Raw genomic sequence first — 17,676 nt, forward strand, 5'->3', positions numbered from 1 at the left:
TCCTTTATGTCCTTTTCAGTCTGGATCCCCAGCTTTCCTGTTGGTTGTGTGCCTCTCTTCCCTAATCCTTTCACTAAATCCCATTTTTTTCCTCCAAAGTCAGTTTTCCATTGCCTGTAACCAGAGAACTCAAATGATATCAGAAGGGCATAGGAAGTTTAAAAGATTGCTATAGATACTATACATGTTTTTGAAAGGTGGTATTGGTATTTAGAATGATCTTTCCAATTTCCTTTTTGTGTGCTGAAGTATCGCAGAGGGTGAATAACTTGCCAACCCCAAGTTGGCGCCTTTACCAAACTGAGGAACCCCAATTTAATGATTTCAATTTTGGAAAGAGGCAGAGATATATTAGGGGGCTGATATCCCTGCTGTACCCAAATCTAGAGAAGAAGATGGATAAAATCAAAGCTGTTGGGGATAAATCATGATTCTCACATTCCCATCCCTTTAACCAATGGCAAAGAAGTGTTTCATAAAAAAATAACAAACATCCTTCTGTTTCATGCTAGAAAATAGTGTGACCTTTTCTTTCTTTCTACGCCCAGCATTTCCCTGGAGGTACTCAGCTAGGCTCCCTCTGCTCATGTGGGTGGAGGACAGACTGTAAACTGGAGCCAACCTATTCTGGCAGTACTGTTCTCAGGTAAAAGCATAGAATGTAACCGTGTCCTTAGAAAATTCTGGACTTGGGGCATCTGGCTGGGTCAGTCGGTGGAGCATGTGACTTTTGATCTCATGGTCATGAGTTTAAGCCCCATGTTGGGCGTAGAGCTTACTTAAAATAATAAGTAAAATTTAAAAAAATTTTTTAAAAAGGGAAAACAAGAAAACCCTGGACTTAATTTTTGCTGTCATCATAAAAAGTAATAGTGTCTTGGTGCAACTGTGAGATCCAGGGAATAATTTCCTCTTCGGTAGCTGCTATGTACTAATCCAATGATCAGAACCATTTTAAAACATATCATTTCCAAGCTCAGTGGAGCCCACAATGCTATTTAATAGTTTTTTTAATTTAGGAAGACCTCCCTGCCAGCTCCTCCTTTGCTTCCAATTCCCTTTCCCTGAAGGTATCCTGTGCACCCAGCACTTGCCACTGTTACCACAGCATCTAATGAATAGGACTGGCATTATTTCTTTACAAGTCAGTTTCCCCCAATAGATTGTGAACTCCTCAAAAAGAAAGAAACCTTGTCCGACTCATCTATGCATTGTCCAGCACAGCGTTTGAAGCAAAATGCCATGAATGCTTATTAAGTGAATAAATGCCCAATTCATAGTGAAGCCAGTTGCCGATTTGCTGGTAGCAGAAAGAGAAGAAGAAACCCTAAGGTCATCTGTACAGACTGCAACCTTCTCAGATGAGGCATCCAAAGCCCAGGGAAGTGAAGGGACTTGTCTGAGATCTCAAGACCAGTAAGTGGCAGTGCTAAGACTAAACCCAGATTGTTAAAATCTAAAAATGTTTTCCTTTTCTTTTCTACTTTGCTTCTTGGAAGCTCTTCTAGAAATCTCATCTTACATAGCCAACTCTCAATCATGATCATGAATGGTTATCAACTATTCTTTGCTTTCTCAGTATTTCTACCCCTTCAGGAAGAATTTCTTCATGAAAATAGGGAATTCTGGCTTTAATTCTCACTGAGTTCTCTCCTGCCTCTTCATTCCTTTGATGCAAGGTCATTAAACTGCTTCATTACAGTTATTAGCAAACATTCGTGCAAATCCAGTCATCAGTCATGTTGGTTTTTGCTAATTCTTTTTCTTTTCTTTTTTTTTTAAAGATTTTATTTATTTATTCATAGAGACACAGAGAGAGAGAGAGAGAGAGAGAGAGAGAATGAGGCAGAGACACAGGCAGAGGGAAAGCAGGCTCCATGCAGCGAGCCTGATGTGGGACTCGATCCCGGGTCTCCAGGATCACACCCTGGGCTGCAGGCGGCGCTAAACCGCTGCGCCACCGGGGCTGCCCGCTAATTCTTTGTCTTAAGGTGTGTTTTTAAAATGTGATTTTTGGGCAATTTATTATGTAATGAGTTTTAAAGTAATTTCAATTCTGCTGTTTTTCCATCTGAAACACGTTGTATGGAATGATTATTCTTGCCTGAATCAGACAGCACTCTTTTCCATTTACATATATTTTTGGATTTGTGGTTTTGCAAATGAAACGATTTCGGTTATAGAGAGGAAAAACAGTAAAATCTGATTCTGATAAAAACATACTTTGCATGTATGAGCATTTACTTTTTATAACTGGTAATAACTATATATCATTATAAAGTAACAGAAGGAAATTTGGAAATTTAATAGATTCTAGTATGAAACACTAATTATATGGCTTTACATATATTATGAGCCTAAGTATGTTTACCCACACATAACTAAAATTAGGATGCTTGATGACATATCAGAATTGCCACATTGTAGCCAGAATTTGTTAAAGTAAAATCATGGTGTAGATTAAAATTTTAAAAGTACTAAAAGGAAGTCTTTATTTATAAGTAGTATAAAATTGGGATGTGGGTATTATGCAAAGGCAATATTTGCATATTTAAAGAAAAGAGGTGTGAAGATATTCAAACTGTATTTAAATGATGTGAGAGATGTATTTTTGTCTGTAGATTCTTTTTTTTTTTTTTAAGTAGGCTCTATGCCTAATGTGGGGCTTGAACTCATGACCCCAAGATCAAGAGTCTTATGCTTTGCCAACTATGCCAGCCATGTGCCCCTTGTCTTTAAACTCTTTTTTTTTTTTTAAGATTTATTTGTTTGAGAAGAGAGAGAGAGCATGAGGAGGAGGAGCAGAGGGAGAGGGAGAGAGAGAATCTCAGGCAGACTCCCTACTGAGTGTGATGCCCAGTGCAGGGCTGGATCCCAGGACTGTGAGATCATAACCTGAGCTGAAATCAAGATTCAGACGTTTAACTGACTGGGCCACCCAGGTGCCCTCTTGTCTTTAGATTCTTTTTTTAAAAAAAAATGTTTTATTTATTTATTCATGATAGACACAGAGAGAGGCAGAGACACAGGCAGAGGGAGAAGCAGGCTCCCTGCAGGGAGCCCGATGTGGGACTCCATCCCAAGACCCTGGGATCACACCCTGAGCCAAAGGCAGATACTCACCCACTGAGCCAGCCTGGTGCCCCTTGTCTTTAGATTCTTAATGAATTTCTTTAGTGAACTGCCTGTTTAAAATTATTCTTATTGCTGGTTTACATTTGTTTTTCAGTTCAATAAATAAAATTTTATTGGGTATTTGTTTTGTTAAAATCTGTCCCCGTAGATGATTTTGTATCATCAAACTAAAGCTGTAGCCATATCAAGATGTAAAGTTCACTCTTGGCTCCTAATAGAACTATTTGAATTAAGGTATGTTAATACTATAATTTGGCAAATTTACCTTGATAAGTCTTTTTTTTAAAGAGTTTTATTTATTTATTCATGAAATATATATATATATATATATATATATATATATATATATAGAGAGAGAGAGAGAGAGAGAGAGAGGGAGATACAGAGAGACATAGGCAGAGGGAGAAACAGGGTCCCTGCAGGGAGCCTGATGTGGGACTCAATATGAGACTTGATCCTGGGGCCCTGGGATCAACGCCCTGTGCCAAAGGCAGATACTCAACCACTGAGCCACCTGGGCATCCCTTGATAAGTCTTTATGATTCTCTGTCATGTGGCTCTGACCATAGTACACAGGAAGAAAAGTAAAATATATTGTCTGACCACTAGCCTATGTGATCCTTAAGAGCCAGAACTGAATCTTAATTTTTCTATTTTTAGCACCTACCACACTGTCTAGCACATAGTAGGAACTCAAAAAATGTTTTATAATCAAATGCCCTGAGGACCATGGCCCTTCCAAAACTCTGATTATCTGCCCAGCAGATTCCAGTGTCAAAACAGATGACTCTTGTGTGCTAGTACACAGTAGGTGCTTGATAAATGTTGAATGAAAGAATCTATTGTTTTTAATGCATCTCCACCCACTGTCTCCTTTGGCAGTTTGCCTAATGATGTGGAGTATGTTATCAATTATTTATTCCTCGGAAACATTCCACAAATAATTGTCATCATTATAAATTTAGAAGAGGTAATGTGGTCAACTATGAATTATACATGTCTAGATTATCTGTACTGTCTTTAAGCTTTTATCAATCCCTGGACGCCAACTCCTGATAATCAGTCCATGGTTCTTTTGTTGGTGGTAAGCTTCCCCTTCCATGACACTTTGATGACTTGGCAAGGTTTTCCCTGTGTCTTTAGACTTTGGGGAGCCAGGCAGTGGAGTTTGCTACCTTGCTGGTTGGAATTGGCAGATCTGCTCCTGGTTTTCACGTGCTCAGGCTTCATAATGTCTCTCAGGCTTGGGGTGGCTTCAACCTAGTTAGGTTATGGGAAACTGTCTCAATCCTTCACCTATTAACTTGATTGTACATATTGCTAGCTTAATAATTTGCAAATGGGCCACTACTGGAGAGTTTTCTGAACTCAAGTGGTAATGCGGAGTTGGGTCTTACTAGCATGTCACAGCAGAGGTGTGGACAATCAAGTTAATGTACAGTTCGATAAACATATGGGAACTTGGTTCAGTGTGCATCTAGCACTGTCAGCAGAGAGAGTCTAGGTGGCCAGACTTCATATATTTTACCTAACCAGGGAATTTCAGCCTGCAGCTGTGATCTTGTCCCATTGGAACAGGTTTATCAGCAGAGGGACTTTGGTGATTATCATCTCTATTAGTCAGGATACTCCAGAGAACAGAACCAATAGGTTATTTATTTATTACTTATAAGGTATTGGCTCACATGATTATGGAGACTGAGGCGTCCTTTCATATGCCATCTGCAAGCTGGAAACCCAGGAAAGCCAGTGGTATAGCCCTCAGGCCTAGGATCCAGAAAGCTGATAGTGTAGACTTTACTCCATATCTGAAGACCTGAGCACCAGAAGTGCTGAAGGCAGGAGAATATGGATGTCCCAGCTCAGGAAGAATGGGAATGCCACCTTCCCCCTTTCTTTCCACCATGGCTCTCAAAGGATTGAATGATAACTATCTGCTTTGGGAAGGACATGTACTAGTTCAAGTGCTAATTACTTCTGGAAATACCCTCACAAACACACCCAGAAATAATGTTTAACCAGTTATCTGGGCATCCCACGGCCTGCTCAAGTTGACATATAATTAACCATCACATTATCAAAATTCATTTTGTGTTAAGTCTACCCACTAGATGTGGCTTGTCATGCCTTGACTCTAGGGAGAGAAGACAGTGAATTGAATGCAATTTGAGTATTTGTTCAGTTCTGTTGATAGAGGTTTTTCAGTGTGAATTAATAAATTGGTGTTCTGTTGTCTGCCCTTGTCTCTAATATATTTTAGCTTGTCCAAGTCCACCTTTGAGGACCTGATCACCTCTGTCTGGGGCCTGGCTAAATATAATCTCTGAGACTTGAATATGGAAGACCAAGTCCTAGAACATGGAGCTAAGTTCATTGATCTCTTTTGGGACCCAGGCATTGTTAGCAGCACCCGGGCTACCGTAGGGACCCAGACATGCAAGGCCCCTGCTCTTAGGCCTGCTGCATGGTCTAGTAGGGTTTATAGCCAGTAAACACTAAGTAACCAAGATAATTTCAGCCTCAGTCCTGTGCTCTGGTAAGATAGGATGAAGGAACGTGATTGTGGGGCTATTTCAGGAAGGGAGTGGGTTAGGTAACATGTGAACTGAGACTTGAGTGACAGAAGGGGCCAGCCAAGCCACGGTGGTGGTGTGTGTATTGGGGGAGACACACAGGGCAGAGAACATTCCAGAGAGAGGAAGCTGCAGGTTCCAAGGCCATAAACAGAAAGAAGCTTGGCATATTTGAGGAGCAGAAAAAGAACCAATGGGATTAGAGAGTCATGGAATGAGTGGGGCAAGTGGGTGGGATGTGTGGGAATAGGACCTGATCTTTAAGCCTTGAAAGTTATGATGGGAAGTTTGGAGTTTGGAAATGGGAAGCATTATTTAATTTTAAGCAGAGGAACTTAATTCAAACCTTGGTGCTGGGAATACATTAGTGAATAAAACAGATAAAAACCCTTGCCCTCCTGTTGCTTACAGACTGATTTGTGTTTCAAAAAGATCACCCTGGCTACTACATGGGTTGTAGGGGAGCAAGAATGGAAGCAGGGAGATGGGTTGGGGCTGCCATGGCAATACAGGGGCAAAGGTGATTAGGATAAGGGAAGTCACGGTGGACATGGGGAGAAGTGGATGGGTTCTGGGTCTGTTTTGGAAGTAGGTTGGGCAGGACATCTGGCACATTGGAGGCAGACACTTCGTTGAGGACTTGACAAATTTTAGGGACCCCTTGAATGTCCATATGGAAATGCCAAGAAGGCAGTTTGATATAAGGCTGGAACTCTGGGAAGTTTTAAGACCTACTGTGAAGATGAAAAAGCCATATAGGGAACTACTACCTTATGAGGCCCTGCTCCATTGTAGTTGGACCTTTCTCCAGGTGATACCGGAGTTACACTTTCTTTTCCAAGTCCTCACAAATCTGGGAAGAGTTAGAGAAGGAGAAACAAGCAGAGCTGTTTCTTTTCTGGTCATTCCTAGGTAATACTAGCTTGTCTGGGTAGGCGAGGTTGTGGGTGGGGAGGCATGGGTCCACATCACCTTTCTGTACACAGCATGATGTAGTGCTGTGGGGCTTCTACGGGAGTGCCGTTTCCTACTGTCCTTGGGAAGGGAGATTTTGTAAAGATAGGCCTATCTTAGAAAAAAATAAATGAAGACTAGGGATATCACTTTTTCCAAGTGTCTGTGCTCTGTGAAACATTATTGAATGGTTTTAGGCCATGGACTTACTTACCACTCTGTAGTCTTTGCTGCCGCAGCCGAGTTTCCTCTTTGAAGGCAGGCCTGGGGGACACCTGGGTGGCTCAGTGGTTGAGTGTCTGCCTTTGGCTCAGGTCATTATCCCAGGGTCCTGGGATGGAGTCCTGCATCAGGCTCCCCACAGGGTGCCTGCTTCTCCCTCTGCCTATGTCTCTGCCTCTCTCTCTCTCTGTGTCTCTCATGAATAAATAAATAAAATCTAAAAAAAAAAAGAAAAGAAAAAGAAAAAGAAGGCAGGCCTGGGGCATAGCACATGGTGGGCATGCAGAAAATAGTTTGTGGAATTGACAATAATGGAGTGTCAGTGATAGAGTAGGGATGTAACCTTTTTACAGTAAGCACATCACTTTGATACATTGTTTCAAATGACAAATTAGGGAACATCACTGACTGTATAGAGGGTTTGTTTTTCCAAGGCTTCACCATAGAATTCTCTAATACCTTTTGTTTTCATGTAACTTTTCAGTAACATGAATATTGCATTAAGTGTTGATGTAATTCTTTTCTGTATTATTCAAAGAAAGCACTTCTAATACAATATCTTATTCATCTGCTTAAGAATTTTGAAAGTTCAATAGACTTTTCTTATTTGTAAGCATTAAAACACACACACTATTTCCTGGTTATAAAAATAAGGCCTTTGTGGAAAATATACAAAAAGAGAAAGCAAACATAATCCCACTCTAGAGAGTAACAAAATGTTAATATTCTAGTATTTATGTGTATCTTATACATAGCTGGAATCATGCTGAATATTTATTTTTACCCTTTCTTTTTGCATGATATTAAATTGTACACATTTTCTCTCTTTTTTTAAAAAGTATTTTATTTATTTATTCACGGGAGACACAGAGAGAGAGGAAGAGGCATAAACAGAGGGAGAAGCAGGCTCTTTGCAGGGACCCTGATGTGGGACTCGATCCCCAGATGTGGGATCATGCCCTGAGCCAAAGGCAGATGCTCAACCACTGAACCACCAGGTGTCCCATATTTCTCTTATTTTAAAAAGCTCTCCATGAACTTCTCATTGGTTGCATAATAATGTACAGCTACCTTGGAAAATACTTGGTATATCTTACTAGGAAGATATTTTTGGGTATACATTTTTGTCATTTTTGTTATTATTTCCCTTAGGATTAGTTTCAAGAGCTTGAGTTACTGGATCAAAGGTTATGAACATTATGAATATATTTTGATGGATCATGTCCCAGAAAGATGTATCAGGAAGGGCCAGCTGTGCATTTTTAATTTCGACATACATTTTAGTATTATACATTAAAAATATTTGCTTTTTTAGTAAATGAAAATGGTATGATTTTTTAATTTTTAATTTTCAGTAAACTTTAGTAGAGTAAGTTTAAGATCACAGCAAAATTGAGCAGAAAGCACAGCATTCCCATATACTTCCTGTCCCCACACTTACACAGCATTCCCCATTGTCAACACACCACAGTGGTGCATTATTATGGCATGACTTTTGTTTCTTTGCTTGCTAGAAAGATTTAACCATTTATTTATTTTAAAGATTTTATTCATTTGACAGAGAGTGAGAGAGAGAGCACAAGCAAGGGGAGTGACAGGCAGAGGGAGAGGGAGAAGCTGGCTCCCCACAGAGCAGGGAGCCCTATGGGAGGCTCCATCCCAGGACCCAGGGGACCAAGACATGAGTCCAGGGCAGATGCTCAACTGACTGAGCCACCCAGGCACCCAAGATCAAACCTTTTAAAAACTATGTTGGGTTTAATTATTTTTAGTACCTCTTTTGTGTGTTGCTGTTCATTTTATTTGCTTTGTGATTTCTTGACTGAGACACAACCCAGATGAAATAAGATTGGTTATAGTCTTTACCATTTTTACAGCACCTGATGCAATGTTCCTCCAGGAGTCTGTGGGCCTTGAACTTCTGCCCTTCTGTACCTATACCCTAGCTTTGGCTCTGTGGGGGGTGGGGCCCAGGGATTTGTGTATTTAACAAACCACCTGGGGATTCTTATGCTCCTTAAAGATGCTTAAGAATCCCTGGTCTTAGGCCTTATAATAAACAAAGGTTTGAAGCATTACATATAAAAAATGTGTACTACTTTCTATAAACTATAACAAATAAGTGTTACTTCCTATGAAAAGAGAACACCAGCACTTTTTCATCAGTGGGAGAGTGTCAGAACCAGATTAGTCAGATCTGAAGTTTTCTTACAAGAATGTGTTCAGATGACTAACGTTTTGTCATTCACAGGTATTGTAGCTGGTTTGCATTCTTCTTAATAGAGTGGATTCATTCAGAAAAAGCTAGAAACTATAGCAAATAACAGATAGGTCTAGCAGTTCCAGATTCCTTTCAATGAAATATTCGTTTTACTGTCACTGTTACTCTCATCTATACTGGCTCCAACCAGGTTTCCAATAAGGAAAGCACAAAAGCTTCACATTGCTAATTTCTGCTTTTTTTTGTCAGGAAGTTTGAAAATCCTAAAAAAATGTATGTAAGTGCAGTTGTCTGCATACTTAAAAAAGAATAGTTGAGAAAAGGCAGCACAAAAACAATTTATGTACATCTGTGCACAAGTCTGTACGTTGTGCTATGTGCACTGCAAGCGTGGCTACCCTCTGTCACCTGCAGTGCTATTATAGTATCGTTGACTGTATTCCCAATGCTGTGCCTTTTATTCTTATGACGTACTCATTCCATAACAGAAAGCCTAGATCTCCCACTCCCCTTCATCCCTTTTTGCCCATCCCCCACACCTCCCCTGTGGCAACCACCAGTTTGTTCTTTATTTATGGGTCTATTTCTGCTTTTTATTTGTTTATGTGCTCATTTGCTTTGTTTTTCCAATGTGAGGACACAGTGAGAAGGAAGGGAGACAGCCATCTACAAACCAGGGAAAGGACCCCCCTGGGACAGGCCATGCTGGCACCTGATCTCTGACTTCCCAGCCTAAGTACTTCGAGAAATAGATGTTTCTTGTTCAGAAGCCAATCTGTGGCATTTTGTTCTCGCAGCCCCAACTGAATAAGACAGGACACTTAGGTGATCTGGGTACAACATAAAATTTCTCCCTTGAGCTTAAATTTTTAAGTCAGTAGATGAGGGGCATCTGGGTGGCTCCATGGTCGTATGTCTGCCTTTGACTCAGGCCGTGATCCTGAGGTCCTGGGATTGAGTCCCACATCAGGCTCCCTGCAGGGAGCCTGCTTCTCCCTCTGCCTCTGTCTCTGCCTCTCTCTGGGTCTCCTATGAATAAATACATAAAATCTTCAAAAAAAAAAAACAACAACAAAAAACAAAACAAAACAAAAACAAAACCCAAAAGTCAGTAGATGAGCGCGAGGCCAGGATGATTTCTTTCATGAATTAGTTGCCCACAAGGCAAAGTAGAAGAGATGCTGGAACATCAGAGCCAAATACAAAGCGAGAGAAACCATGTGGGGAAAGATGAAGACTTGGGGGATAGATCTAGGGCGTGTGAATAATTGGAGTTCCAGAAGGAGACAAGGAAACAGATGGGAGAAGAAACAATAGCTACATAGAAGAATAATCTGAGTCTAAGATTGAAAATTTCACTGAGTTCCAGGTAGAATTGAAAATTAAAAAAAAAAAAAAATCCAGGGCAGCCCGGGTGGCTCAGCGGTTTAGCGCCACCTTCCTCCCAGGGCGTGACCCTGGAGACCCGGGATCGAGTCCCACGTTGGGCTCCCTGCATGGAGCCTGCTTCTCTCTCTGCCTGTGTCTCTGCCTCTCTCTCTCTCTCATGAATGAATAAGTAAAAATCTTTAAAAAAATAAAAAAATAAAAAATAAATAAAAAATTTAAAAAATCCAGTTAGGTACATTCTTATAAAACTGAACTCCAAAATAGGACAAAATCTTAAAAGCTTCTAGGTTATAAGGATCCAAGAAACGTACAGAGCAAGAAGCATTAGACTTGTCAGCCTCAAAGTTCACTGGGAGGAAAGACCTTCAAGTCAAGAATTCCATACCCTTTTGATTTGTCCCTACCCTTTGGATTGAGGAAAGGAGGATTATCAACGTGGCAGGGATTCAGAGTCTTCATCTAAGCACTTGATCTGGGGAAAGACCCTAAGATAGGGGAGAATGAAAAGGAGAAGCACAAAGGTAGTCAATGATCCATAAAACAAGATCTATATTATTTCATGTAAATGGATATTGAAGGGTGCCTGGGACTGGGCAACAGGAGCACTGAGAAAAGGAGAAAAAATTATTGAAATAGAAGAGACATTTTACAAGCAAAATTCTAATTATAGCCCAACTAGAAGTATGGAGTTAGCAAAGCCTACTTGGGAGGAGGAAAGAAAAGTAAAATCCTTCCCTATAAGCCATCTAGGTTGGAGGGTAAAGGAGGGTGGACACAAGGTCTGTTGAGCACCTTGTGCAGAGGAGAGGGGGGAGCCATGCAGGAACAGAGCCTGGAGTAGACATGTGTGGTTATGGACATGGGGAAGGGAAGGAAGCCATTCATGGAATAGCAGTGTCCAGAAACATTCATAGCAAGAGGGAGGACAATGGATGGCAACCTGATTAAACCAGTCTAAATAAGGAAAGGGAGTGAGAAAATAAGCAACATAAATTGTATACGTAAGGTGAGATGAACGGTCAAATGAAAACACAAACAGGGTGTGCCATGATTGACAGCACAGTCTGTGGAACTAGAGTCCCTAGTTCAAATCCCAGCCCAGTTACTTATTACTTGTGGCTTTGGGCAAGATACTAAATATCTTAGAGATTTCACCTCCTGTGAAATGGAGATCATAATAGTACCTACTTCAGAGGGTACAATGTGAAGATTAAATGGGTGAACATACCAATAGCAAGCAGAATAGTGCCTGGTAGACAGACCAAGCAAGTGTTTGCTTTATTATTTACAAGGCGTAGTCACAATGTTAATATTAGGTAAGAAGAAACAACATTAAAAGCACTAAATCAGGGACGCCTCGATGGCTCAGTGGTTGAGTGTCTGCCTTTGGCTCAGGGCATGATCCTGGGGTCCTGGCATCGAGTCCCCTATCAGACTCCCCCCGAGGATCCTGCTTCTCCCTCTGCCTATGTCTCTGCCTCTCTCTGTGTCTTTCATGAATAAATAAATCTTAAAAAAAAAAACCCCGCTAAATCAAAAGAGAAGGTTATTGTGAAATGGTGATGGCCACTTTTATCACAAATCCGTATGTGCCAGAAAAAAAATGGCAGCTAAATACGTAAAATGAAAAGGGTTAAAAATTTAAGAAGAACTTGATGAAAATATTTTATAAGAGGAGAATTCATAAAATGTCTTTCAGAGGTGGAGAGATCTACTAGACAAAAATAAATAAGATCCAGAAGTAAATCATGGAATCAGCAAACTCAATCTAACAGACAATATTGAACCTTTTGTTCCTTGAATAGTTTTTTTGCATGGAACATTTAATAAATATGTGCCACAAATCAAACTCTAATACATTAAAAAAATTTCTTATTCCACAGACCATATTTTTGATCCTAAGCTAGTAAAGTAGAAATAAGTAAGAAAAATGACCAAAAAACTTAATTGCTTGAAAATGAAAAAGCACAACTCTAATCCTTAGTTACTAAATATCCTTAGATCAATGAGGAATTCAAAGCTGAAAACTGTAAAAAGGAAAGCACTTCACCCCCAACCTGTGGACACAGCAAATACTGTTCTAAATAAAGTCTGGAGGGACACCTGGGTGGTTCAGTGGTTGAGCATCTGCCTTCAGCTTCAGTAATCCTGGGGTCCTGGGATCAATTTCCACATCAGGCTCCTCCCAGGGAACTTGCTTTCCCTGTGCCTGTGTCTCTGCCTCTTTCTGTGTCTCTCATGAATAAGTAAATAAAATCTTAAAAAAAAAAAAAACAAAACCCAAAACCTAAAGTCTTCATTATTAAAGGAGACATAATATAAATAAAGGAGCTCAATGCTCATCTTTTACAGTTACAAAAAGTGAATAAAACCAAAAAGGAAGCAAGAAAAATTCAAAAATATGAAGCTGACATTAATCAAAAAGATGAAAATGTTTAAATGGTTGAAAGGGAAAGGATGTAAGAAATCAAGAGCTTTGTCTTTGCAAAGGGGAGGGAAGGTGGTGGTGGTGAGGGCAGTGTGAAGGACAATGAAGGTGGAGAAGAGGAGCACAGAAAGAAGGCATGTACAAAAGAATGAGGAACTAGAAGAAACATCGATGTAACCTTTTGCTTTTGAGTGGCCTCCTGTGACCTAGGCCTCAGGTTCTCCAGTCCGTCCGTCTGTCTGTCATGCTTCTGTTCAACCTCTTTCCTGTTTTTGGCAGGCAGCACAGCAGAGCGGTTACAGCATACGTTCTGGAGCCAGGCTGCTGGGTCAGTCCTGGCTAGTCACTTGCCATCCATGCGACTTTGGGTGTATCCTATCGGCTGCTTGACCCTCAATCCCAATCCCGGCCCATAACACAGGGGCCCCGAGAGTGTGGGTTTGATTTGGTGAACGGCAGTGTGCAGTGCAGCCCCAGGCTCGCTGTCTGGCACGCGCTCAGTAAACACCAGGGGTGTCCTCGCCATCTCCATCTCCATCATTCCATAGAAGATTTCCCAGGATGGATGCTCTATGAGGCCATGCTGCTGTTGGGCCACCCGATCTTCAAGCAGTTCTGCTGTCGCTGAATGCCTTTCTAAGGGACACCATTCTGGCTGCCATTCCAGCATGAATGCTCTTATCAGATCAGTACTAGAAGGAGATTGGTATTTGCTGTCTTTGCGGCATGCTAGGCATTGTTAAGTCCTTTCTATGCATTGCCTTGTGTAACATTCACAATTCCCTTAAAAGTACAGTGACCGGGACGCCTGGGTGGCTCAGCGGTTGAGCATCTGCTTTTGGCTCAGGTCGTGATCCCTGAGTCTGGGATCGAGTCCCACATCGGGCTCCCCATGGGGAGCCTACTTCTCCGTCTATTACTCTGCCTCTCTCTGTGTGTCTCTCATGAATAAATAAATCAAATCTTAAAAAAAAAAAAAAGTACAGTGACCATTACTATTAACAGATGAGGATAAGGAAGCTAAGAGAACTTTGTACACACTTGCCCAGGATCACACAGCAGGAAGAACTGAATCTGGACCTGTTTGACAACTCCTGGCCATCCTCGTCCCTGCTTGCTCTTGATTTATTGCTTCCTGATAGATTTAGGAAAGTTCACCTAAAGCAGTGGCTATCAAAAAACAGCCTGGAGTGGTAGAAAGAGCTCTGACCTGCAATAGCAAAGGTCCAGGGCGCTAGTCCAAGTCTGAGCTTTGCCCTGTCCTGCAGCAGTAGTTGGAGGGTGACGGTGGGAGTGGGGTCTCCAAGTGACATCCAAGTCTCAGGGTTTTTACTGGTAGGTCAAGGGACTGGGTCTGTGTGAGGTCTCTGAGGTCTCTAAGCCCCTGGTACTCTGTACACATGTATATCAGGTGACTCTTAGAAAGGAATCTTTTTTTTTAGAATTTTTTTTCTTAATTTAATTTAATTTAATTAGTTTATCTGACAGAAAGAGAGCACAAGCAGGGGGAGAAGCAGGGTCTCCACTGAGCAGGGAGCCCAATGTGTGGCTCAATCCCAGAACCCTAGGATCATGACCTGAGCTGAAGGCAGATGCTTAACTGACTGAGCTACCCAAGTGCCCCTAAAAAGGAATCTCTTATGAATGGAGTTAAATGTTCTTATTTTTGCCAAAAGTATAAAATGCTTTTGTGGCAGCATGTAAATTCTCAGATGACCCCCTTGGTGGTTTTTTTTTTTTGTTTTTCCCAGGTACTCCAGGAGCAGATCCGGGCCCGGGACAACATCAGCTATGGAACTAATTCTGCCTTAAAGACTTTGGAGATGCGTCAGCTCTCTGGTTTGGGAGACCTTCGGGGAAGAGTGGCAAGGTACGTGGTGGGATGTATGGGACTGTACGCATCAAAGGCTGTTTTTCATCAACTCCATTTCACAAAGTATATATTCACAAAGCCCCAAAGCGGATTCTTTGCATGCTTCTAGTACATTCCCCTCCTTTGCCTGTAAACTCTAAGGTAGAAGTTACACCTGATTATGAGCATGCCATGATTTCTTATGTTGCCACAGTTGGAGTTGTGTTCTTGGAGGGAAGTGTTGGGAGAGTGGAACTGACCTTTGTAAGTTGGCAGGGAAGTATTATGTTCATTGACTCCAGTGATACAAAGTGTGTCTCTTAAAATTTTCATTTCCTTGTAATTTATTTTTATTTTGTTTTCTGAAAATACTGGTCTATGATAGATTAGAAATTTAGAAAAGAGATCTTTGATCTCAGATAGTATGAAAGGCGCTGTTCCAGCCCTTTACTACTTAAAGTGTGCTCTGTGGACCAGCAGCTTTGGAATCACCCAAGAACTTGTTGGAAATGCACTATCTCTAAAATATTTATGAGCCTCTTCTGCCCTCTGCTGCTGTTAAGAGTCAAGCACAAGTCTACACAGGAGCAGCGGAGCCAATAAGCAATTAGAATCAGACTGAGGTGAAAATGAGGTTGGATGGAAAAAAGTACAGGACCCACATGGTCCAAGGCCTCAATGGAGCAGAGGAAGGTAGTGTTGGGGGTATATTTGTGCAGATAACACATGAAGGACCTTGGATGCGAGGCATGTGTGTTTGGATCTGGTGGATGAACATCAGTCTCATAGCAGAGGGCTCCATGGATTAAATGTAGGCCTAGTTGCCACTCTTGTGTGGTTTTCTATTCTCATTTGGGTCAACTCCAGTCTTTTTAGTATGACCCTAGGTGACGAACCACTCCTCTCTCCCCCACTGACCTCCTTATCTCTCTCAACTCTGGTGCTATAACTTCCAACAGTGATCAGCGACTTGTTATTCCCTGAATGGGCCGTGCTCTCCTATTTGTATCTTTGCACATGCTGTTCTTACACTCAGCATGCCTTTTGTCTTCCCTTTTTTTCTGACTTCTAGTCAGCTTTTCAAGTTCAGTTCAAATGTCACCTCCTCCAGGAAGTCTTTCCTGGTACCCCACTCTCCTAAGCTCCCATTATTCTGTTCTATCGAACCTCTCTGTTGTCTTCACCGTCTTGGGGCTGAGTATGTTATCTTTTATCTTTGTAATGTGTGTGCATAGAAAAATATCTGGAAAACAGTAGATACTCGATAAATGTTTGTTTGGGTGAATTAATGATCTAGGAAATCACTGTAACAGGACTGAAAAACTCAAATCCTTTTTGTGGTGGTTGGCTTAAAAGCAACCCCATTGTGTAATACCTCTCAGAAGAGTGAGGAGTTAGAAGGGCTTCAGACTAGAGGGCAGAGGAGAGACTTTTGGAAACCTTTGAAGATCTGCCTGTATACTTTAGTTGCAGATGAAGATTTGGTGGGGGAGAGTATGTATGATGCCTAGCACAGGGCATGGCATGTAAAGAGCTCATAGCATGAGAGAGCACTTATTACACAAGGGCAGCAGCGTGAAATTATCCTCAGGAAGCTGGAGAGATGACCTTGAAATATTTCCAGGTATTGTGCATTTTTCCTGTGCATTTTCTTTTTTTCTTTTTTTTTTCTTAAGATTTTATTTATTTATTCATGAGAGATACAGAGAGAGAGGCAGAGACACAGGCAGAGGGAGAAGCAGGCTCCACGCAGGGAACCTGATATGGGACTCGATCCCAGGACTCCAGGATCATGCTCTGGGCTGAAGGCAGGTGCTAAACCGCTGAGCCACCCAGGCATCCCTCCTGTGCATTTTCTTATTAACTTCCCTACCCAGCCAGGTTCCTTCTCAGTAACAAGTACTTTACTCTGAAACAATCACAAACATTGGTTGTGAGCAAACCCCCCCCCGCCATTTTTGCTTCGTTTTGTGTCTTTCCCCTGGAATGCTAATGAGACTGATTGTTGAAATCAACTTAGGTGAAAAAAATATTTAGCAAAGTTTTGGCTTTCTTGCATTGAATTGGAGGAGTATAGACTTTTTTTTTTTTTAAAGACTTACTTATTTACTTTAAGAGAGAGAGAGAACATGCAAGTGGGGGTAGGAGAAGAGGGAGAGGGAAAGAGAATCTTAAGCAGACTCCCCACTGAGTGTGGAGTCCAACACAGGGCTTGATCTCACAACCCTGAGATCATGACCTAAGCCGAAATCAAGAGTTGGATGCTTAAGTGACTGAGCCACCCAGGTGCCCCAAGAGTATGAACTTTTTAAGTGATAGTATTACATTACTAGGTTGCTGGGGCACCTGGGTGGCTCAGTAGGTTGGGTGTCTGCCTTCAGCTCAGGTCATAATCCCAGGGTCCTGTGATTGAGCCCCACATGGAGGGCTCCCTGCTTAATGAAGAGCCTGCTTCTCCCTCTCCCTCTGCCTGCTGCTCCCCCTGCTCGTGCTCTCTCTGTCTGTCAAATAAATAAATACAATCTTTAAAAAAAATTACAAGGCTGCTCTTTTATTTCAGGTTTTATTTTTCTAGTGTTTATGGTTTCATTGGTGATGCCATTGATGGGAAACAGGCCTGCTGCTTCCCCTATAATTCTCCATCGAGGTGAGAGACATCCTTACCCCATTAAGAGTGGCACACTCTGAACAGGATTTCCTCATAGGGTTTCCCCTTTCCCCTGAAGCAGAGCTAAGGGAGTTCAGGTTTCCTATTCTACTGGAACAGTTGGTCCATTACTTGGCCTGCCTTCTTCATTTTCCAGTGCTCAGAGGCCACTTCCAGTTTCCTCTACGAGGTCTGTGTTCATGGTGTCAGAGCCTTAGAGGAGAAATAGCTGCATATACTGAGGCAGGTGCACAA

At 41.6% G+C, this 17,676-nt stretch overlaps 1 protein-coding gene across 2 annotated transcripts in view; it reads left to right on the plus strand.

Annotated features, from left to right (window-relative positions):
- FAM81A (family with sequence similarity 81 member A) overlaps positions 1–17,676 on the plus strand; it is a 75,599-nt gene that overhangs the window by 28,436 nt on the left and 29,487 nt on the right. For both annotated transcript variants that reach the window (XM_077881295.1, XM_077881296.1), the window contains exon 4: positions 14,674–14,792. In XM_077881295.1, the coding sequence (XP_077737421.1) occupies positions 14,674–14,792 (119 nt within the window). The remainder of the gene's footprint in view (positions 1–14,673; positions 14,793–17,676) is intronic.

This window comes from Canis aureus, chromosome 32 (genome assembly GCF_053574225.1).
Source record: "Canis aureus isolate CA01 chromosome 32, VMU_Caureus_v.1.0, whole genome shotgun sequence".
Taxonomy (NCBI): Eukaryota; Metazoa; Chordata; class Mammalia; order Carnivora; family Canidae; genus Canis; species Canis aureus.